We start from the raw sequence: 24,919 nt of genomic DNA on the forward strand, positions 1-24,919 counted from the left end.
CAAGTGACTGTTAATTTTGTCCCGGATTATCGTTTCTAAAAGTTTCCCCACTACCGAGGTTAAACTGACTGGCTTATAGTTGGTGGGTTTATCCTTACACCATTTTTTGAACAAGGGTGTAACATTTGCAATTCTCCAGTCCTCTGCCACCACCCCCCGTATCTAAGGACGATTGGGAGATTATGGCCAGTACCTCCACAATTTCCACCCTTACTTCCTTCAGCAACCTAGGATGCATCCCATCCGGACCGGGTGACTTACCTACTTTAAATACATCTAGCCTTTCTAGTACCTACTCTTTATCAATTTTTAGCCAATCCAGTGTCTCAACTACCTCTTCACTTACTGTAATTTTGGCAGCATCTTCTTCCTTGGTAAAGACAGATGCAAAGTACTCATTTATTACCTCAGCCATGCTCTCTGCCTCCATGTGGAGATCTCCTTTTTGGTCCCTAATCAGTCCCACTCCTCCTCTTACTACCCGTTTACTTTTACATGCCTATAGAAGACTTTTGGATTCCCTTTTATGTTGGCCACCAGCCTATTCTCATAATCTCTCTTTGCCCCTCTTAATTTCCTTTTTCGCCTCCTCTCTTAACTTTCTATATTCAGCCTGGTTCTCACTTGTGTTATCAACCTGACATCTGTCATAGGCCCCTTTTTTCTGCTTCATCTTACTCTCAATCTCTTTTGAACTCTGGCTTTAGTTGCCCTACCTTCTCCCTCATGGGAATGTATCTAGATTGTACCCGAACCATCTCCTCTTTAAAGGCCACCCATTGTTCACTTACAGTTTTGCCTGCCAATCTTTGATTCCAATTTACCCGGGCCAGATCAGTTCTCATCCCATTGAAATTGGCCCTCCTCCAATTGAGTATTTTTACTTTAGAGTGCTCCATGTCCTTTTCCATAGCTAATCTAAACCTTATGATACTGTGATCGCTGCTCCCTAAATGTTCCCCCATTGACACTTGCTCCACTTGGCCCACCTCATTTCTCAGAACCAGATCCAGCAATGCCTTCTTCCTCATTGGGCCGGAAACGTACTGGTCAAGAAAGTTCTCCTGAACACACTTCAAAAATTCCTCCCCCTCTTTGCACCTTACACTATTACTATCCCAGTCTACATTAGGATAGTTGAAGTACCCAATTATCCCTACTCTATGGTTCTTGCACATCTCTGTAATTTCCCTGCAAATTTACTCCTCTGTATCCTTCCCACAAGTTGGTGGCCTATAGACTACACCCAGTAGTGTAATGGCACCTCTATTGTTTCTTAACCCTAACCAAATAGATTCTGTCCTTGACCCCTCTCTCTCCAGCACTGCAATATTCTCCTAATCAATACTGCAACGCCCCCCCTCCCTCCTTTCTTTCCTTCGCTATCTTTCCTGAACACCTTTTATCCATGAATATTTATTCTCATTCCGGCCCTTTTTTGAGCCAGTTCTCTGTTATTGCCACAACATCATATTCCCATGTGGCTAATCGCGCCTGCAGCTCATCAACCTTGTTTACTACTCTTCGTGCATTTACATACATGCACTGTAAACCTATCTTAGACCTTCTTGTATTCTCTCTTAGTCTGATCCCATCTAATACCGTACTATTTCTTACTCTGGTGCTATCTTTCTCTCCCAATCCTTTGTGCACCTTGTTTCTCCTTTCCAATGCTACATCCTGGTGCCCATCCCCCTGCAAAATCAGTTTAAAACACCCCCTCCCCCACAGAACTAGCAAACCTCCCTGCAAGGACATTGGTCCCAGCTTTGTCGAGGTGCAACCTGTCCGGCCTGTACAGATTCCACTTCCCCCAGAACTATGAAGTTTGTTACATAGTGTGATAACATTTACAATGGTACTGCCATTGTAAATCTCCTGTCTCTCTGCCCATTTTAGTGTTCCTACCAGAGCTATATCCTGCTGAATGGAATAGATGTGGCAGGTAGTAGATCTTTTGATTACAATGGCAGGTGGCCAATTTGGTAATGCACTGAGATTTTTTTGATCGTTGCATGGTCTAAGTAAAGCTTCATGACTCAGTCATGAGTTTATCAATCTTTGAAGAGCCTGCTACAGAACATTATTCACAAGTAATGGTGATAGACATCTGGGTTGTAGTCTTCAGAGACCCAACATTACGCACATCAGAGAACTTAAAATCTGGATTTAGTTCTGAAAGCAAAATAAGTTGCAGAGCTCAAATATCTGGCTGCGTATAGACACCACTGTTTTCCATGTCCCATCACTATCAAATGTATGCTCAGGAACATTTTCTCCATTGCACATCAAATATTTCTTTGTGTCTCACTAATCCAACTTAATGGTGACATAGTGAGTAACTGAAAAGCAGCTGGATGTTTTTTGCCTTAAAAAAAATCAGTCCTATTGGTCTAGTGCAGGAAGGAGGGTCCAATTTCTAGCAATCTAGTACAGGGACATCCAATTCCATGCAACCTAATGGGGAAAACATCCAATTCCTGGTAATGTGGTGGGGGAAGATCCAATTCCTGGTAATGTGGGGGAAGATCCAATTCCTGGATGCTTAGTGTGGGGAAAAGATCCAATTCCAGATTATTTGGTAAGGAGTGGCATTCAATTCCTGGGTGTGGGGGAAATATCAAATTCCTGACAGTCTTGTAATAATTTAGTGGCAGAGTATGTGTTATTTTTGCTGGCAATTTAATGGAGTGGGGGAGATGCATCAATTTTTCTTGTCAGTGTTGATGGGCTGTTTTGTTTGATGGCATGTCTGAAACCAACAGTTACTTCACAGATTAACTTGCATATTCTATATCAATAGTGTGTGTGTGTGTGTGTGGGTGGGTGTTGTCTGTTTCCCCTGCAGGCCTGGGGGAGGAGGTGGGGGCTTGTATGTCACTGTATTGCATTTACATCCGATTTTTGACTTCAGCTGTGCAAACACACATATTGTATGGCCTCAGTAATGATTGCCAACCTTCCCTCCCCCAACACCACCCAAAAAATAGAATACTCGCCCCTAAAGGAAGCTTGTGCCATGTAAAGCATTTAAAAATCAAGCCCCGATTGAATTTAAAACAAAGTTAGCACAGTACTCAATTACTGCCGTTAGATGTCTTTATGCGATTTTATTAATATTCTGCCATAATACTTTTAAAATGTACTACTGACATTTAGCAATCAGTACCAGTTATGACTTATATTTTTTTGCTGTTAATCCTAAACTAAACCTGAGCCAGACAGACAAGGGTGCTTGATTTAATGTTTTTATTCCCTGAGCTTGCCCACTTTTAATCAACTGTGGAAACAATACTAAAGCGAAAGTCCCTACCTGCAGCTACCATGATCTAGTTGATATTGTAAGAGGTGATTATTATTTTTTTTTGCCTGCTCTTTTAAAAGAACAAACATTCTTATTGAAGCATTTATCTAAATAAATTTGGCATAAAGTTATGATAGCTGCATGACATATTATGTTTCAATCATTTCAAAAGGAAAGGATTTACTTCTGCCAGTCAGGTACTTGTGAAGAAAAAGCCCAGTGCCAAAGAAAACATTGAAAGCTTATTGAATAAGAAATAAGGGCTGTCATGCTTATCACTTCTTCTTAACATGATAAGATATAAATCCTGGCTTAGGCTGTCACTGAAATCAAGTAATGCCTTACCGGATCGCCACCAGATGCGAAGGAAATGGACTGCATATGATGATTCGCTATAATCTGTTGGATCAGAACCAAAGACACAAACCATTAATCAGAGGGCTTCTCCCTAGAGAGACCTTATAAACTAGATAAGATAAATAATGTCAAAATGGTGAAGTTTGTGAATCAGGAGCAGTTGGAGGCACACACAAAGAGAGAGTAATATGACCAAGTACTATCATCAATCATACTGAACCTATCTCCCCACCACTTCCTAGTATTGCTCTTGTTATTGGAAGAAATAGTTATCTGAAATAGGAAGCTGCTTTCAAGGAGCTGGCAAAAAGCAATTGTGTGTAGTGATCAGTCTCATTGTTACATTAGTACCTTCTCAACAAAACTCTTCATTACTCTAAGTTCTCTGCAGGTGATTGGAATGTTGCTGTTTCCCTTCTCCAAATCTTTCTCATGCCTTTACAGCAAGGCACCATGCCTCCTATCTTCATAGTATCATAGAAGGTACAGTACAGAAGCAGGCCATTTGGGCCATCGTGCCTGTGCCAGCTCTTTGAAAGAGCTATCCAATTAGTCCCCTTAACCAGCTCTTTCCCCGTAGCCCTGTAAATTTTTTCCTTTCAAGTATTTACCTAATTCCCTTTTGAAAATTACTATTGAATCTGCTTCTACTACCCTGTCAGGCAGTACATTCCTGATCATTGCAACTCGCTGCGTAAAAAAATGTTTTCTCATGTCACCTCTGGCTCTTTTGCCAATCACCTTAAATCTGTGTCCTCTGATTACCGACTCTTCTGCCACTGGAAACAGTTTCTCCTAATTTGCGCTATCAAAACCATTTATAATTTTGAATGCCCCTACAATATCTCCCCATAACCTTCTCTGTTCTAAGCAGAACACCCCAACTTCTCCAGTCTCTCCGCATAACTGATGTCCCTTATCCCTGGTACCATGCTAGTAAATCGCTTCTGCACCCTCTCTAAGGCCTTGACATCCTTCCTAAATTGTGGTTCAGCTGAGGCCTAGCCAGTGTTTTATAAAGGTTTAGCATAACTCCCTTGCTTTTATACTTTATGCCTCTATTAACAAAGCCCAGCATCCTATATGCTTTTTTAACAGCCTTCTCAACTTGTCCTGCCACCTTCAAAGATTTGTGTATGTGCACCCTCAGGTCTCGCTGTTTCTATTCAAGAAAGGAGAGAGAAAGAAAACAGGGAACTACAGGCCAATTAGCCTGACATCAGTAGTAGGGAAAATGCTAGAATCTATTAATAAGGATGTAGCAACAAAGCACTTATAAAATCATAATATGCTTAGGCAAAATCAACACGGTTTTATGAAAGGGAAATATTAGAGTTTTTTGAAGATGTAACAGGTAGGGTAGATAAGGGGGAACCAGTGGATGTAGTATGTTTGGATTTTCAAAAGGCATTCAATAAGTTGCCACGCAAGAGGTTATTACACAAGATTAGGGCTCGTGGGATTGGGGGTAATATATTAGCATGGATTGAGGATTGGTTAATGGACAGAAAACAGAGAGTAAGAATAAACGGGTCATTTTTGGGTTGGCAGGCTGTAACTTGTGGCGTGCCGCGAGGATCAGTGCTTGGGCCTCAGCTGTTTACAATATATATTAATGACTTAGATGAGGGACCGAATGTAATGTATCCAAGTTTGCTGATGATGCAAAGCTGGGTGGGAAAGTAAGCTGTGAGGAGGACACAAAGAGGCTGCAAAGGGATATAGACAGGTTCAGTGAGTGAGCGAGAAGGTGGCAGATGGAGTATAATGTGGGGAAATGTGAAATTATCCACTTTGGTAGGCAGAATAGAAAAACAGAATATTTTTTAAAAGATGAGAGACTAAGAAATGTTGGTATCCAGAAGGATTTGGATGTCCTTGTACGTGAATCACCGAAAGTTAACATGCAGGTACAGCAAGCAATAAGGAAGGCAAATGGTATGTTAGCCTTTATTGCAAGGGGGTTGGAGTATAAGAGTAAGGAGGTCTATATAATTCTATGTAATTCTCTGCCTTGCTGCAATTATATAGGGCTTTGGTGAGACTACACCTGGAGTACTGGGTACAGCTTTGGTCTCCTTACCTAAGGAAGGATATACTTGCCTTAGAGGGAATGCAACAAAGATTCACTAGATTGATTCCTGAGATGAGAGGGTTGCCCCATGAGGAGAGATTGAGTAGAATGGGCCTATATTCCTTGGAGTTTAGAAGAATGAGTGGTATCTCATTGAAACGTATAAAATTCTTCGGGGGCTTGACAGGATAGATGCTGAGAGGTTGTTTCCCCTGGCTGGAGAGTCTAGAAGTAGGGGGCATAGTCTCCAGCTCTTATTGGATGGGGTGAGAAGGAGAGGGAGGACAGAGATCTTCCCCCCGGCGGGCGGGAGGAAGCGGCCTGCCTCTGCCACCAAGAAGGCCTGGCTCGAGGTGGCAGAGGAGGTCACCTGCACCACCAACATATCGCTCACCTGCATACAATGCAGTAGGCGCTGCAATGACCTAAGTAGGTCAGCCAAAGTGAGTACACTTACTCATTCCCCTACACTCCGTCTGCCACATCACCACCCCCATCCCACATCTCCTTCTGCACAGCCAACACTGCTCTGTCACATCACCCCTCACACCCACTCAAACCTCATCGTCATCTTACCTGCACTTACTCACCTCGCCAGTACTCATCCCACTACTACCACTCAACCCAATCCTCATACAATCTCATGGCTCTATCTCATATTCACCCTCTTGTGCATCTCTTTCACGGTCAGCCTCACTCAACCTGCCACTACCTGTGCTGCAGCCACAGGGCATGCATCACTTATGTGTAGTAGGAAGCGTAAGGCAAATGTGTTGTGAGCATGAAGGGGATGCACAAGGGTGCTTGAGGGTTTGTCATGGTTTTTACTTACATTTAATTTCTGATCAACTCACATTACATATTATATTGGCACCACTACTGCCACGTCTTTGCAAATCTTGTCTGGTTTGTGCAATAATGCCCTTTCCTGAGGATCACAATGAAGACCCACAACTGATGTCACCCATTGTGTCACTGCAGAGTGGGTATAGGTGTATTTGCAGGGCTCTTTTATGCAGACGACTGAGAGACGTCGGCAATGTCCCCAGTGGCACCCTGGAAGGATGAGGAGGAGAAGTTGTTGAGGGCAGTGGTGACTTTGACAGCGACAGGTAAGAAGATGGTGCTCGGGCCAGCCGGGAGCAGCTCAGCATGAAGGAGGCTGCAGATGTCCACGACTACATGTCGAGTGACTCTGAGCCTCTGTGTGCACTGATGCTCAGAGAGGTCCAGGAAGCTGAGCCTCGGTCTGTGGACCCTGTGGCGAGGGTAGTGCCCTCTGCGACGCATCTCTCTCTGCGGTTGCCCTCCCCCCTGCTGTGCAGGTGGATGTGTCACAGCACTGTGTTGTGGAGCTCCACGTGTCAGAGGTAGACGGCGTGGCCGGCGAGGCTGGTGATGCTGTTCGCCCTCCGAGGAGGTCATGACTGCAGCTACAGCGGCCCCCATCCGGAAGATGTACATCTGAGGGGGTCTGCAAGGTAGGTAAATGTGTCTGGACACCGGGGTAAGTGTGCAAGTTGGTGAATTTTGTTGTTAGAAAGAGGGTGGTGGAGGCCAAACTTTGTCCAAAGTGACAGAGTGGACTCCTGCAATGAGTGAGGGTCTCCCCCTCCCACCTGTCAAATGGACCTTTGCAGCTGCCACAGGCTGATGGCTGAAACACGTCCATTTGAACTGTGAGTGTTTTCCCCAGTACGGGATACAGTCTCAGTCAGTTGCAAAATCCCATCCCTGCTAAAATAACAGGTCAATCAGGTCTGTAAACAACCTGAAGTACCTGGTTAATTACTTTAAGTGGCACCCCGCCGGCTTTAATTGCCGGCGGGAGTTCCACATGTGGGGGCTGTGCGCGCATGTGAGCGCGTCAGTGGGGAACCCGGAAATGGGGCGGGTTGGAGCTGGGCTCCAGACTCGCCCTGGGAATCCCCGATTTTCGCAGTTCCCCCGTCATGAACGCACCCGATCGCGGGTGCGAAAATCGAGCCCCTTATGTCCTCCTCACAGATTACTTTCCTACCTAGCTTTGTATCGTCAGCAAACTTGGATATATTACACTCGGTCCCTTCATCTAAGTCATTAATATAGATTGTAAATAGCTGAGGCCCAAGCACCGATCCTTGCAGCACCCCACTAGTTACAGCCTGTCAGCCTGAAAATGACCCGTTTATCCCTACTCTCTTTTCTGTCTGTTAACCAATCCTCTATCCATGCTAATATGCTACCCCCAACCCCATGAGCCCTTATCTTGTGTAACAACTTTTTATGTGGCACCTTATCGAATGCCTTTTGAAAATCCAAATATACTACATCCATTGGTTCCCCCTTATCTACCCTGCTAGTTACATCCTCAAAATACCCTAATAGATTTGTCAAACATGATTTCCCTTTCATAAAACCATGTTGACTCTGCCTAATCATATTATGATTTTCTAAATGCCCTGTTACTACATCCTTAATAATAGATTCTAGAATTTTCCTTACTACTGATGTCAGGCTAACTGGCCTATAGTTCCCTGTTTTCTCTCTCCCTCCTTTCTTGAATAGCGGGGTTACATTTGCTACCTTCCAATCCACAGGGACCGATACAGAATCTAGGGAATTCTGGAAGATCAAAACCAATGCATCCACTATCTCTGCAGCCACCTCTTTTAAAACCCTTGGATTTAGGCCATCAGGTCCAGGGGATTTGTTAGCTTTAGTCCCATTAATTTCTCCATTACTTTTTCTTTATTAATCTTAATTGCTTTAAGTTCCTCACTTATCCTTTTTCAACCAGTGGTAAAGTATTAATTGGCAAAAAAAATAGAAATACATCTTAAGCATTAGTCTCTGATATAGCAAATGTTGTATAAGGTTCTCTCATTAATGAAGAGACCAGTGCCCTTTCTATAACATCCTTTTCTGCAACATATCCTCTCTACAACACACCATCCTGTATAACGCAATGGAGTCAATTTTTCTGGGGCCAATGGAAATAAGTGCTACACATGACCACAGCTCTGGAATAGTGTAGCACTGACATCACTTCTCTTTGCCACAAATACCCCTCAGGACTAATTTGCATGTCATGGGTGTTACTGGGGTGGGTTTTGAGACCTCCTATTGGATGCAGTCATGAGGCACAGGAAACTGAAGTGCTGCTGCAGTCTTAAAGTTCTGCAGCTGCTTAAAAGGGCTACTGCATTTTGAGGGCTTGGGAGAGCCTGTGAAGGGAAAAGGGAAGCCTGTGCCTGGGTGAGCAGCATGGAAGCCCATAACTTGCAAATATCCAGGAGTGCCTTTGAGAAGTGATTTTTGTCTGAACATAATTTTTTTAAGTGGCAGTGCAAAGGGAACAAGATTTTGTGGCAGCAGTAAAAAAAAAACTCTGCAATCCATCAGCATGCCAGTAAAGAGAGTTGGTCACATAAGGGCACCCTGCTCTGATGACAAAGCCATTGGGCAGATATTGACTACAGCAGAGGAGGTATGCCCTATATCTCTGCCATAGAAGGTAGGTCATGAAGGCAGTGGCACATAGGGCATGCCAAGCGATGGCTGAGACCATCAACAGCAGCAGCACCATGCCAAGACATGGGAGCAATGCTGAAAGGAGTAAGTATGAATCTTTATACAGACTTAAAACTGTTTGTGAATCATGTGGCAACTACCTAGAGTTTTCTATCACTCAATGCAATGAACCACAACAACAAGTTGCATTTATATAGCACCTTTAACATAGGAAAAATATCTCAAGGCATTTAATGAGCTAGATAAGATACCATAAGGAGCAGATTCAATAGTAACTTTCAAAAGGGAATTGGATATATAATACAAAAGGAAAAACATGCATATGGGGAAACAGCTGGGGAGTGGGACTAATTGGATAGCTCTTTCAAAGAGTCCCACAGGCACGATGGGCTGAATAGTCTCTTTCAATGCTATAAGATTCTATGATTCTATGATAAAACACCCTGCTAATGTTGTAGGAGGTCATAGTTCTGCAGTAATTTGTAGGAATCTTATGTTTCTGCAGGAGAAGATGGCATTTAACAGAAGGCCAGCCAGTTACTGGAGGAGGACCTATTACAATTTAGGAAGTCACGCCATTTGAGGAAAGAGCAAAGAGCTCCAGCAATTCCAGACTTGAAAGAGGTGACAGGAGACAGTGAAGCAGATGGACATGTCCTCAGTTGTTCTCTTTCCTCCCTTCTCTCCCAGTCCTGTATCTAAAAATGCCAACTTTCAGAACCCTCCTGTGCTGATGAGAGTGATGATGAGGCCCATGAGTACCTTCATTTCTTAATTTTCCGTTCTGTTTGTCCCTCTTTGTTCCACAATTCCTGTGAAGACACAATCAGAGGCCAGACCCTTCACAGAACCTGCAAGCAGCAGTTCATCACGTACCTAGGACTTGGCATGCAGCAGCTCAGCTGCATCCACTCGGGGGAATATAGAATATGAGGGTGAAATCATTAAGCACTGGAGAACAGTAATAGGAAGAGCAGGAGGAAGAAAAGGAGGCCCCTTGCCAGAGGAGGAGAGTATGACCTCCAACAGCTAGACAGACAGTGAACCCAGGTCTCTGTGGCCTTGCATTCAAAAGAAGAATATTTGCACAACATGATAGACTGTTGCAGTCATTGGGTGATGTGCCTATGAGCATTTGCACCATGGCAACAAGTGTGGAGGACTCCACATGTGTGAGATGGAGATGCAGAGATTCAAAGCTTCCTTGGAGTGAGTGGCAGTTCCAGCGCCATCTGCTGCGCAGCCCCTCACAGCTAAGGTCATGGGTCGCTCATGAATGCTCAGACTACTGTGATACAGGCCTTGGCTGCACTGCGGAAGGCTCCACGGACATGCTCAGAGGAGAAGTAGCTCAAGCAAGGACGAAAATAGTGGCCACCAGTCATCCTGCTAATCCTGTCATGGGGGCTCACAACCCTCAGGTTTACAATTGAGAGACTGGGAGAAGTGAAAGGAACAGATTGTGGATGTTGGTGCTCACTGTCCAGATGTCTCCACTTCTACTGTTACAATTCTTTCCTGCTTAACTACCCAGAGGCCTAAAAGCAGGCAGCATCAACCTGTCCACGCAGCAGTGAATAAGCTGCAGCCTGAAGCTGGCCTATCTGTTATGCAAGGTCACAGAGATCACTTCAGGGGGGATTTTGACTGGGAGCAAGTTTTGGGCAGGAGGAAGGGAACGGGGCGAGTTTCAAACCTGTCTGATGTCGTCAGTTTGAGTCCCAGACTATTTTAACTCCCTTGGCTCATTTACATCCCACCAGCCAGCTGCCTGCCCAAAACGGGCAGAAAGAGGCAAGTGGCTGGCTTCGGACAGGTCGAAAACATGGTGTCCAGAGGCTGCCAGCCAGCACCAAGGTACGTCGTTGGGTTGTGGGGGGGAGGTATTGGGGCCATTTCAAAAGGTGGGAAGGAGGGAACCCGGAGCAGCAGAGGCCCAGTCTTTGCTTGTGGGGTCCAGTGGAGAGTTTTTGTAGGCCATTAAAATGCCATCAGGGTCCTAATGATATTATAGGGCCCACAATTAGCATATATTAATGAGGCTCCCACCTGACTCCAGTTATGGAGAACATGGCAGACCACAATGATCTTGGACATTTTGCAAGATTGTACTGCAAAACTTCCCTTGGATCTTTGCGCTTTTTCACACAATGGTGAAATGGTGGATTAGTGAAGGATAAGAGCACTGGGCCAGATTTTTCTGTCAAAATAACGGTGAGGCTAATGGCGCTCGCCATTATGTATAGGTAAATGGTACAGCAACTTCAGGTGAGGAGCAGATGCGCGGTTAAATGCAAATATCCAAAAGTTGCTGTCCGTGTTGCGCTGCTTCACCGTTAGCCTCGTGAAAACGGCATCTCTCTGTCTGCTTCACCATTGAAATGCATTGAATGGCGTGAAGTTGCTGTATTTGTGCAGTAGATACAAACTAAACTCGCTACAGAAAGTTGTCATCTTATTTCAAACATAAGTGCCATTTTAATGACATGATAATTGTTAATTACTGTCAATCAGACTCTCTGGCACTGAAAATTAACTATTACAAGTGAGGAGTCTCATTCCTTCAGGTTTTAATTGTTATCAGAGATATTAAAAATATCAAATTTTACATTTTTTATACTTTTCTTTACGATCTCTTTTCTCTCTCTCTCTTAATCCCATCTTTCTTTCCCTCTCTTTATTTTTCTTTCTGTACCTGATTTAACATTGAATTTACCCACTCTAATTTACACTTCCTTATCAGTCTTTGCGCTGTTTATTTCTCAATCCTTCAATCTGATTGGTTATGGAGGTGCAGAGTTGCTTGCCCTGTTCACTCAGATCCCAGATGCCCTGTTTCCCTCGCTGCGACATTATCAGCTCGCACTTTCAACAATTTAGTGGGCAAAAATGTTCTGAGCTGAAGGATGCAGGGGCAAGTCTAACTAATGGCAGACGCTGGTAGATGTCCTGCTACAGCAAAATCTGGCCCATTATGTTTGCGCGGGTGATCACACGCTATCTGCATGTAGAATAGTACCTCTTACTATTCATGTAAGGGCACCTCGATCTGTTAGAGCTCATAGAACACATGGTTGCCATCAATTACAACATGCAACCTGGGCAAACCAATGAGACAGTAAAAACTGAGGGTATGACCTTGCTACTCTCTGGCAAAAAAAGAATGTTGTCCCTGGCAAACAGATCATCAGTGACCTAGAGGACGCACCTATGAACTGCCAACCAGGCTGATGCAGGTAATGTCACCTGTGGCCCCACAGCAACCCTCCAGTGACAAAAACGGTGAATTAGAATTAGAAAAGGGAGTTAGATAGTTGCTTGAAAAAGAGGAATATTAAAAGATAAGGAGAGCATGCAGGAGAGTGGTTCTAGGTGGCTCAAGTGGAGTAAAACGCTGGCATAGACTTGATGGGATGAGTGGCTTGTTTCTGTACTGTAATATCCTATGATACTATTCGTCAGATTTTCCTATGCCTGGGTGTACTTGATTGCTTGGGCACTGTTCAGAGAGTAAAATCTGGCGGGAAAGATCACACGTCTGTAAAGGGGCCCACCTGCTTTTTGTCCATTAATTTAAATGTCCTGAAAATTAGACAGGCTCCCTTACAAGCATGCAATCCCCCCTGCCCGAATTTCCTCAGTGTGCCCAGGTGATCCAATACACCCAGGCACAGGAAGACCCAAATGCATCTGCCCTCTCCCCACCCCCTCCCCACCCCACCCCGCATATCTAGCAAACCTGGGCACCCTTTTTATTAAAGCGTCATTACCACTGAGTGCAAGTGATGCCGAAATGGCAGAAGCTGGGATGGATGACATCACTAAATCATTACCACCAAAAATAGCCATGTACTTCTGGTGTGCAGCCCTGCCCCTGGGAAATAAGGCATAAAATTTGAAATCTGGTGCAACTCCATAGGAAAGCTGCCCCTTTAAATGTTGACACCAAAAACACATCTTCGCCTCGAAATTAGGCTGTGCAGCAACCATTTTTCGGGCGCCAAATGGCCTCCTAAGCATCCAATATGGTGGGCGGTGCACTTTCTGCTCATTACAAGCAGAAAGTACACTGCCCAAAATAGTGATGTAGGCAAAAATATCGGCAGCCAGGGCTCACACCCGAAACAGGTGATGGCCCCTTTACAGATTCAAGTAAAGGGCCTAACTCCTGTTTGAGGCCCCCTCTGCAATACTGGGTTGCCCTGAACGTAGGCTTTACCTACTTACCTGAATGTGGAGCCGGGAGGAGCAGGAGTGAGGAACTATTTCCTGCGCGCCCATTTTCAAGCATGCTTCAATTTCTAGGACCTTTCTTTTAAGCTGCAACTGTAGGCCTTTAAATCCTGCAGCAACACCAATTTTTTTCTAGCACCCCCCCCCCCTACCTCCACCCAGCCCAGCTAAAAGTTACATATTTCTTTTTGAACACATTCAATCAAATAACTGGAAACCATTGCAATAACCTAGAAATAAAGGGCAAATATTAATCTTGAGATAGGTTTTTCCTAGCATGAAATCCAGCATCTATTCTAGAGCCCACAGGCAATTACAGGACGCAAAATATGAAGACAACTTCTCTACTGCAATTAGTGTCATGGGTTTTAGAGCAATGTAAGTTGAATGACCTCCAGCCAAATGTGAAAAAGAATGGTTTAACATGATTTATTCCATCACATTCAATTCACGAGAACATGCACAGCATTTGACTGCCAAGAATTTGTTATTTTTTTCTTCTAGAGAACAGTGACTTCACTATCCTAACAATACTCTTGCTTATTTCTACACATGACACTAGGCCGACAGTGCTGAGGAATTAACAATTTGTTGACCATGAGACTCATCTACTAGAAGATTGAACTTTCCATGGATAAATACAATAATATTGTTTGTGATTCAGCATTTCCTGGACAACGTAGCCTCACACCCAACCTCATAAGAATATCCTCAGTGTTTCAGGTGATCTTTATTCACTCTGTGCTGCTACTGCAAAGACAATGGACTCGATATTAACCACCAGTCGAGAGAGTCGGGGGTTAAAGACTTAAAAATGGGGAACACGTCCCCCAACACGCTGGACTGCCTTTTTTACAGGAAGCGGTTATCATGGTGTCTGAATGTCCTGCCATGGAGAAGTGGGACACTTCATTTATATATTTAAATCAGGCTCCCACAGTGCAATTGTAAGTGCCTTATGCAGCATTCCTTGTAGGCCAGAAGGAGCAGGAGTGCTCCCCTGGCCCCTCAAGAAAGCCTTCGGCCTCTCCCTGACAACCAGATGTGTCATTGAGCAAGCTATCGGCATGCTCAAGATGCACTTCAGGTGCCTGGACAAGTCTGGAGGGGCCCTTCAGTACTCGCCAGCGAGGGTCTCTAGGATAATCATGGTGTGCTGCATTCCTCACAGCATAACGTACCAGCGAGGGCTAGAGGTGGAGGAGGAACAAGCTGCTCAGCACTCCTCATCTGATGAGGATTCCAATGCAGAGGAAGAGGAGGAAGATGAAGATGGGGCACTGAACGCCAGACCAGCCGCTTACGTTGCTGCTTGGGATGCCCTAAAAGCTGGAAGGTTCAGTTAGACACTCAGACTGGACCACAGTAACTATCACATCCCCTGCCCCCTCCCCCCCACCCCAACTTACACAAAGCAGTCCTGTAACGAACCATCCACCCACTGTACAAGCACCAATTGGTCTCAGTCAATTCATGTCCTCACATTCATCACCGAGACCAGCTTGAAGCAGATCAGTGACGTCTTGGAAGGCCACGGCTAAGGTATCTGTCATCCAGTTTAAGCTGGCAGAAATGTTGGCATCCATAGTTTGCACGGCTGTCATCAGGGCCTGCAGGGACTGAATTGATTGCTGCAATTGAAGTTCCATGGAGGCCACTCTATCCATGGTAGACATCCTCACAATGGCCTGCAACATCAATCCACAAATGCTTGAGCTGAACTCGTCCATCCTGTATGCTATTGTAGACAGAGTGCCTGGCACAACTACCAGTACCTCGCAAATTTGATGCTGACCCTCGATCATTCTCCTTCTCATTGATGGCTTCCGGGGTTCAGCGTTGATGTGCAGCTGAGCAGAGCTTGGGGAGGAGTGTGCCCTCCAACGAAGACTCTCCACAATTGTCCCTACCACCACACTCTGCTCGTGCTCACTTGTGAACTGTGATTCATCACGTCGGAACCCACCCACCTGTCTAACAGGACCCACCGAAGTGCTCGTATTTGCGCTGGTGCCTGGTTGGCATGTGTTCTTTGAAGGTGCACCCTCAGAAGGAATGAGTTCCTCTGAGGAATCCTCATCATCTCTGGGCAGGGGCTGCTGTTCTTTGCGTGATGACCTGGAGGAGAGAAGAGATGGATGTGATTTAGTCATGGGAATGTAAAAATGTTGCAACTCAGCATGATTAAGGTGATCATATTTCACTCGGTGCTGAATTCAAGTCAACGTGACTTAGTCTTGTATGAGATGAGGGTCGGAGAGATTAATTCTGTCACTCTGCAGCAATGAATCATAGAATCATAGAAAGTTACGGCACAGAAGGAGGCCATTCAGCCCATCGTGTCTGTACCAGCTGAAAAAGAGCTATACAGCTTAATCCCACTTTCCAGCACTTGGTCCCATAGCCCTCTTGGTTATGGCACTTCAAGTGCTTATCCAAGTACTTTTTTAAAATGAGTTGAGGGTTTCTGCCTCTACCACCCTTTCAGGCAGTGAGTTCCAGACCCCCACCACCCTCTGGATGAAAAAATTTCTCCTCAGCTCCCGTCTAATCCTTCTACCAATTACTTAAATCGATGCCCCCTGGTCACTGACCCCTCTGCTAAGGAAACTAGGTCCTCCCTATCCATTCTATCTAGTCCCATCATCATTTTATATACCTCAATTAAATCTCCCCTCAGCCTCCTTTGTTCCAAAGAAAACAACCCCAGCCTATCCAATCTTGAAGTCCCTGAAGTTCCTGTCCCTCCATCTCCAATGGTCAGGAACGCTGATATGCCGCTAATCTCCAAAGCCTCCTGTTTGGCATTTGTGAGCTCCACAATCTGTGGGGTTCCGCCTCCGGTCCTCTCCCTCTCCCTTGTATTTGGGGCTCTCTTCTCCTGCAAGAGGGCACGACAGACCTCTCAGTGGCTGTATGGCATGTGTGCACCCAATGGATGCAGTGCATTCGGTGAGGGTGACTATCAGACAGATGCATCACTGGCATGCATTTGAGGACGTGTGCTGAGAATCGGGGGAGCTGACTGAGGTGATATCACATTACATAAGGATTGGGATGAGTGGCAGTGATGGATGGAGGGAGGAGGAGGTAAGGAAGTGCACAGAAATGAAACAATAGGGGCTGCTGAAACTTATGTGGGTGTGAGGAGTGATATGAATTGAGTATGCTTAACAAGACAGAGTGGGGGGGGGGTGCACTACAGGATGTAGGTGAATTTGCAACTTTGCTCACCTTTCCTGAACTGGTTAGGTCATTAAAACGCTTCCTGCTCTGGATCCAAGTCCTCACGTTAACACTCCTGCTGCTCATCTCTTGAGCTACCTCCAACCACGCCTTCTTTGTTGTAGCAGTAGGTTTTTTTTTTCAAATTGCTAGGAAAGAGGACCTCTTTCCTCACCCTTACTGCACCCAGCAGTACATCCAGGGAAGTTTCATTGAATCTGGATGCAGCCTTTTCCCTCTTTGATTCAATTTCTCAACTTCTACTTAACTGAACATAATCCACAGAATTCAAAATCCCCTCCACCATTGCATCTGTGAAGTGAGCTTTTTTTTAGTCGAAGCGAAATCGCGTCATGCAGGTCTGCATCACGCCCGCTCACGCGCAGAGGAGACGCAAAATATAATGAGGCATCCCTGTTGAAATCAGATATTCCCACGCATCCCACAATATTGCTCGTTTGTCGCCCGCTGTCGCCTCCTCCCCCCTGCCCCGTTCAGATCCCGTCTCCGCATTAATATCGAGCCCTATGATTCTTAGGTGATAATTGTCAATGATTAAAGTTAAATTCTACTCGGATGTCTTATTTTTCCAATGCCAGGACAGCCTTTCTACCATGAAAATTTTTTGTGCTGTAGTGGCTGATTCAGTGAAAATTCCAGGGTGATTTTCTCCTTGCAGGCAGCTAAAAGTCCATCAAAAGTATCATTCCACTGCGTTGAAAATAAATCCCAGCAGGTTTACAAATACATGGTGCAATGTACCAACGGCCCTTAGCATGCCTTGTTTAAAAGAAACCCAGGAGATGATGGGATTAAATCGTTACTCAAGTTCTGCAAAAATCAAAAATGTGTTGTTATTGTCGTGATACATTCCTGCTTATAAGCAAGCAAACAGGGCCATGAGTGTTTTCAAGTATTCATTTTCAAAAGGATCCCAATGAGGGCAGACACTCAAGAAGTTTGTTTAATGTATACTGAAGCATTTTTCATTTATTCAGGTGTTACATAAATCCTTACAGATATAAATGAGGAACGTTTCCCAGCATGCCCATTTCCATAAGGCATTCAGTATCTAATGACAGGGAACACTGAGGAATATTAGATAAAATTTAGTAAAGCACTTTTACATTATTGTTTCTTACAGACATGCAAATGGTGCTGAGCATGGTGAACTTCAATACAGGTGACATGAGACAAGTTACATAAATTCCATGAAAAGAGCAGTTTCAATTATACTATAGTACTTGAGTAATAAGCAACAGATCCCTCGCAATTAGATTACCAAGGATCAGATGACGCTTATTCAGTACAAACTGAGTTCTGATGAAGAGTCCACACGTGAAACGTCACTGTTCTCTCCATGCATGCTGCTTGACCTGTTGAGTGTTTCCAGCATTTTCTGTTTTGTTCCTCCTCCCCAATAAAACTGTATTACACAGAAATATTCTCATCCCAGGGGCTTCAAACCTTCCTCCCAAATGACAGATCAGATGGATGCTCAAGGCACCTCCTCAATAGATTATGAGGTCAGACAGATACATCCCTATCTCAAGACTGCTTACCTGCTAGACTACCTGGTAAAATGACACTGACACTGATTGCACATTTATGCATATTATATCCTTAAAAATGGGAACCAAATTCCCAAATTCAAATTGAGCCAAAATGTGAATTCTTCACAATGTTCAGAGGCCAAATTTAATTCACTTCTAATCTAATGCTCATCCCAACCTTGCATTTTGTCACATATCTTAAAATTATCTTGCAGCTTTTAATGTAACTGACACTATATACATATTACATTGGAGATGTGTGGTTGAAGCAGTATTGTGTAAATATGATTCTGGCTATTATATAGCTAGGTATCATTGTGGTGTTTCAGTTTATTCACAAACTAGCTCATATCTGTAACAAGCTGCCTACCTGTTTAGTGTCAGGAGTCATTAGATTGAGGCTGCTGGTTGAAATATTCAGTGTGATGTTCATTCCGGCAAACTGCAGGTTGCTCTTACCAAGTACACTAGACAATGCTTTACTTGGTGGCTGTCGAGGCAAGTTACACAAAAACCATTACCCAAACCATTGCCTGCAGGAAGATACTAACAAAGATAACTGTGACCTATGTACATCATAAATTATCCCAAATTGCAGTGATTTCTTTAGATTTATGCATTACATTGTAATTTTGTTTTTCAGATATGTTAATCAACTAAATTTTTACTTCTTTATTCTGATAATTACTAAATAAAGCAGACAAAAAGACAAGTATTTTTAAAATTCATTCTTGAGATGTGGGCATCTCTGGCAAGGCCAGCATTTATTGCTCATTCCTAGTTGCACTTGAGAAGGTAGTGGTGGGCTCTCTTCTTGAACTGCTGCAGTCCATGTGGTAAAGGTGCTCCCACAGTGCTGTAACGTAGGGAGTTTAAGGATTTTGATCCACCGACAATGAAGGTATGGCAATATATGTCTAAGTCAGGATGGTGCGTAACTTGGAGTGGGAACTTGGGGTGATGGCGTTCCCATGCTCCTGCTACCCTCGTCCTTTTAGGTGGAGGCTACGGATTTGGGAGGTGCTGCTGAAGAAGCCTTGGCAAGATGCTGCAGTGCATCCTGTAGATAGTACACACTGCAGTCACAGTACGCCAGTGGTGGAGGGGATACATCAAAATATGACAAGTGTTGCTTCAGACTTGCTCCTTCTTACAGAGCACAAAAATGTTCCAGCAAAAGAGTGAAGAGAATTGTAAATCATTTCTACTTTGTTATGCAATAGCTGCTGTGTTGCACGTGGGAGGAGGAGGGAGGAAGACTCATTAGGAACAAGCAGAGCACCATTAACTGAAACAAAGTAAAAACATTCTTAATGTGTCTTGCTTCAAAGCATTTTGTTAAAAGGGTAAACACGGATTTCCAACTTCAATAATTCGTGCAATAACATTTTTAAAAATTATTATAGAGCTAATTTCATTATCCCATGATCCTAGCAGGGAGTGTGAGTCACAGAATGAGGGCTACAATGTTATAGCCCTATCTCTGACCTATGCTATCGATGAGCCCAACTTCCCTGTTGGGAGCTCAGGATCATATAATTAACCCTTCTGAGACTGATTATTAAATGTTATCATGTGTCCAGAAGACTGCAAAATCAGATTCTGTTCTGAGCAATGCAACAATAAAAAGAAAGAATTGTTAGGATACCTTTCTCTTTCGAAAAGCCCCTTTTGTGCCTGGTACAGCTTCACACACTCTACTGATAGCTTCTCTGAAAAAGAAAGGTATTATAGTAAGGAAGGCTCCTTTGGACAAAACAAATCCACATACTAACACCATGCCACAGGCAACACAAATATATTGACCAAAGTACTTTATGAGAGTATTACATTTGTATTATACCATAGAACTATACTAAAAGACCATGCAAGAGGGGAAGATATGCAATTATGAATATAATTAGGATAATGGTATTACACAGGCTTCCTGTTGTTATCTTCCCTCTTGTAGTCTATTTTTTTCTAAGAATCTCCACATTTCTAGAAAATGGACATCATAACTGTACAGCTTCATTGGCAGCCCAAAGGCCTTTCATCCAGATGTTCTGTCTTCAGGAGTGAAAAATATAACACTCAAAATGTCATTACATATACAGATTTCACAAGCCTGCTGTCAGCCTGTCAAAAATCTGCACATGAGAAAACATTGAATGGATTTCTGACCCTGTTACTAATTGCATTCCTCTATAACAATTGATATAACTCGTGTTTATAACAGCATAGAACAATTCATAATAATACAGGGAGAATTTCATATTTGGTGAGGTGACTACTAGTGTAGGATGTATTTTAAGCCACATACCCTGCACACCAATCAGTTCAGGTCTACAATACACTCTTTTCAAACAGCACCAAGTCATATGGCAGTGATAATTGTCTCTTTTGATGCTTGGATGGGAACTGGTGGCACCTCTCCTCTTTCTCTCCGCTGCCCCTTTCCTTTCTGTGCCTCTCCTTTATCTGAGGGATACTGAATCAGGCCAAAGTGAGGTAAAGCCCACTCCAGACAATGATGGAACTGACCAGAATTGTCAGGAAACACTATACCAAACAGGCTGATGGGAATTTCCTCAGAGCTGCTCCTGCTTTGCCACCGTAACTTCACCTAAAGTGCGGTAAACGTGCATAAATGGGCTTTCCGCCGCATTTCCAGGGATGTTACGGCAGTGGAGAGAGCAGCTCTGAAGAACCTTCCGGCCCTATGAGTAGGAGTTTCAGAGATCCATCAGTATATTCATTTAAGTCAATGTCCTAAATATACCTGGTTTCCTGGGGAGAGGACTGCAATTAGCTTCTGTGCCGTAAATTTCTTTGATTCTATGATTCTAGTACATTCCTCAGATTAAAGCCTTGTTCATGAGATTACCTTTTGTATTTCCTGTTAGACACGGATCTTGTATTCATGTATGTTTTGTAAAAGTCTTAAAGAAAAGTTTTCATTTTTTTAAATAAAAAAGGTGATGCACTATGTTAAGACAAAAACAGAAAAGGCTGGAAACACTCAGCATGTTAGGCATTATCTATGGAGAGAACAGATGAGTTAACATTTTGGATGTGGACCCTTCATTAAGCTCTTTTTAAGGGAGGGTAGGAAGTTAAGGGGAGGGGTTCAGGTGGATCGCAGAGGCTGCAGGCAGGAGAAAGGGAAAGATGTGTGGGATGAAGCCTCCTGACCCAAAAAGTAGGAACAGAGATGACAGTAACGGAAGCAGAGCTCATCATCATGTCCAGCTTGTAATCTGTTGAAGTGGAGGTGTCAGGGGATGAAGCAGAGGCTCTTGCTGAGGACGGATCGTTCAGGGTCAAAGAGGAGAAGATCAGAGAGGTTAGGGAAAATACAGCAAGGGGAGATATTGGAAGGAGAGATCGAGTCCAAAGAAAGTGAAGAGGAAGAAGGGTCGGAGATGTTAATTGTATCCATACCATTTATATCAATTAGTATTAATTGTATTCAGGTGGTGTGTATCAATTGGAGACTCTCGTGTATCCATTTATATGAGAGCTTGTCTAGTTTGTGGAGTGGTTAATGTGGATCTCTTGGAAGCAACTGAAGACCAGGCTCTAGTATTCTATCCTTCACCACCTGGCTATCTAATTTATTACATAGTAGCAGAGGATGGTTGCCTAAAGGTGGAGATTGGAAACTACGACTTTTTTTTGGACATGTGGAAAATGGCAGAAAGCAAGTTTAAATTGGCGAGGTACGATTTCCCTCCGATGTTCTCGGAGTTTGAACCATGTGACCAGTGGAAGAATGAGGTTGCTGTGAGGACACAGGTTACTACTCTGCCAAAGAGAAAACAAATGTACGGAATCTTACAACACCAGGTTATAGTCCAACAGTTTTATTTGAAAATCACAAGCTTTCGGAGATGATCTCCTTCGTCAGGTGAGTGAGTGAATGAGAGGTTCTCAAATCGCATATCTTATATTAGGCTGGGACACCATCACACCAATCAAAGGTGTCGTTGGTGTTCAGACAGGTTAGCCACGGAAAACATTACATCCCAGTATACTGAATACACAATGGGTCAGATTACAAAGCCAGAGAGAGGAAGAGACCCGAAAGGCAGAGAGAGAGAGAGAGAGAGAATGTCCAGTTATATTACAAACAGATAACTTTTTTTCCCCTGCTGGTGGGGTTACGTGTAGCGTGACATGAACCCAAGATCCTGGTTGAGGCCGTCCTCATGGGTGCGGAACTTGGCTATCAATTTCTGCTCGATGATTTTGCGTTGTCGTGTGTCTCGAAGGCCACCTTGGAGAATGCTTACCCGAAGATCGGTGGCTGAATGTCCTTGACTGCTAAAGTGTTCCCCGACTGGGAGGGAACCCTCCTGTCTGGCGATTGTTGCGCGGTGTCCGTTCATCCGTTGTCGCAGTGTCTGCATGGTCTCGCCAATGTACCATGCTCCGGGGCATCCTTTCCTGCAACGTATGAGGTAGACAACGTTGGCCGAGTCACAGGAGTATGAACCATGTACCTGGTGGGTGGTGTCCTCTCGTGTGATGGTGGTATCTGTGTCGATGATCTGGCATGTCTTTCGGAGGTTGCCGTGGCAGGGTTGTGTGGTGTCGTGAACGCTGTTCTCCTGAAAGCCCCTGAAAGGATGCCCCGGAGCATGGTACATTGGTGAGACCATGCAGACACTGCGACAACGGATGAACGGACACCGCGCAACAATCGCCAGACAGGAGGGTTCCCTCCCAGTCGGGGAACAAATTAGCAGTCAAGGACATTCAGCCATCGATCTTCGGGTAAGCGTTCTCCAAGGTGGCCTTCAAGACACACGACAACGCAAAATCGTCGAGCAGAAATTGATAGCCAAGTTCTGCACCCATGAGGACGGCCTCAACCGGGATCTTGGGTTCATGTCAAGCTACACGTAACCCTACCAGCAGGGAAAAAAAAAAAATCTGTTTGTAATACAACTGGACATTCTCTCTCTCTCTCTCTCTGCCTTTCGGGTCTCTTCCTCTCTTTGTCTGTGTAATTTGACCCATTGTGTATTCAGTATACTGGGACCTACTGTTTTCCGTGGCTAACCTGTCTGAACACCAACGACACCTTTGATTGGTGTGATGGTGTCCCAGCCTAATATAAGATATGCGATTTGAGAACCTCTCATTCACTCACTCACCTGACGAAGGAGATCATCTCCGAAAGCTTGTGATTTTCAAATAAAACTGTTGGACTATAACCTGGTGTTGTAAGATTCCGTACATTTGTCCACCCCAGTCCATCACCGGCATCTCCACATCAAAGAGAAAACAAGGCATGTCCTAGGCATTGTCGCTTTCCAAACGAAATAAAATCAGAAGTAAGTTATTTTCAGAGATGGATGCAGATCTTTTGGATAATGATGGAGGTTTTACCGTTCTAATAGAATTTCTGGATCAAATTTACAAGAAAGATGACCTGTTAAGTGCCTATGAGGCCTGGTCAGCATTTGATAGATTTCAGAAAATGGACAGTCATTCAATGGAAAAGTATATCATAGACTTTAACAAATTGTACAAAAGGTTGACAAAGTTCAAATTGGGAATCCCTGGATCGGTACTAGCATTTAAATTACTAGATTGTGCTAAGATGTCTCATACGGACAGGCAACTGGTCCTAACTGGCGGCCAGTTCTCGGAAAAGGAAGCTCTGTTGGATCAAATGTCTGCTGCCTTAAAAAAATTCCTGGAGAAACAGTCATTCCCTTCAGCCTTCAAGGAAACATGGAAACATAGAAATAGGAGCAAGAGTAGGCTATTCGGCCCTTCGGGCTTGCTCCGCCATTCAAAATGGTCATGGCTGATCGTCTGACTCAGTACCCTGTTCCCGCATTTCCCCCATATCCCTTGATCCCTTTAGCATTAAGAAATATATCTATCTCCTTCTTGAATACGTCTAATGACTTGGCCTCCACTGCCTTCTGTGGTAGAGAATTCTACAGGTTCACCACCCTCTGAGTGGAGAAATTTCTTCTCATCTTGGTTCTAAATGGCATACCCCGTATCCTGAGACTGTGACCCCTGGTTCTGGACTCCCCAGCCATCGGGAACATCCTCCCTGCATCTAGTCTGTCTAGTCCTGTTAGAATTTTATATGTTTCGATGAGATCACCTCTCATTCTTCTAAACTCCAGTGAATATAGGCCTAGTCAACCCAATCTCTCCCCATACGTCAGTCCTGCCATCCCAGGAATCAGTCTGGTAAATCTGCGTTGCACTCCCTCCATGGCAACGAAATCCTTCCTCAGATAAGGAGACCAAAACTGCACACAGTACTCCAGATGTGGTCTCACCAAGGTCCTGTATAACTGCAGTAAGACATCCCTGCTCTTGTACTCAAATCCTCTTGCAATGAATACCATTCGCCTTCCTAACTGCTTGCTGCACTTGAATGCTCGCTTTCAGCAACTGGTGTACAAGGACACCCAGATCTCATTGCACCTCCCCTTTTCCCAATCTATCACCATTCAGATAATAATCTGCCTTTCTGTTTTTACAACCGAAGTGGATAACCTCACATTTATCCACGTTATACTGCATTTGCCATGTTCTTGCCCACTCACCCAACTTGTCTAAATCACATTGGAGCCTCTTTGCATCCTTCTCACAACTCACATTCCACCCCAGCGTTGTGTCGTCTGCAAACTTGGAAATGTTACA

The 24,919-nt window shown here is 44.2% G+C and overlaps 1 protein-coding gene across 2 annotated transcripts in view; it reads right to left on the bottom strand.

The window, feature by feature from the left end:
• LOC137321059 (SHC-transforming protein 3-like) overlaps nucleotides 1-24,919 on the bottom strand; it is a 224,389-nt gene that overhangs the window by 74,635 nt on the left and 124,835 nt on the right. For both annotated transcript variants that reach the window (XM_067983223.1, XM_067983222.1), the window contains 3 exons: nucleotides 19,908-19,971; nucleotides 18,630-18,749; nucleotides 3,650-3,703 (listed from right to left, as the gene is read on the bottom strand). In XM_067983223.1, the coding sequence (XP_067839324.1) occupies nucleotides 3,650-3,703; nucleotides 18,630-18,749; nucleotides 19,908-19,971 (238 nt within the window). The remainder of the gene's footprint in view (nucleotides 1-3,649; nucleotides 3,704-18,629; nucleotides 18,750-19,907; nucleotides 19,972-24,919) is intronic.

Source organism: Heptranchias perlo, chromosome 4, assembly GCF_035084215.1.
Source record: "Heptranchias perlo isolate sHepPer1 chromosome 4, sHepPer1.hap1, whole genome shotgun sequence".
NCBI classification, from domain to species: domain Eukaryota; kingdom Metazoa; phylum Chordata; class Chondrichthyes; order Hexanchiformes; family Hexanchidae; genus Heptranchias; species Heptranchias perlo.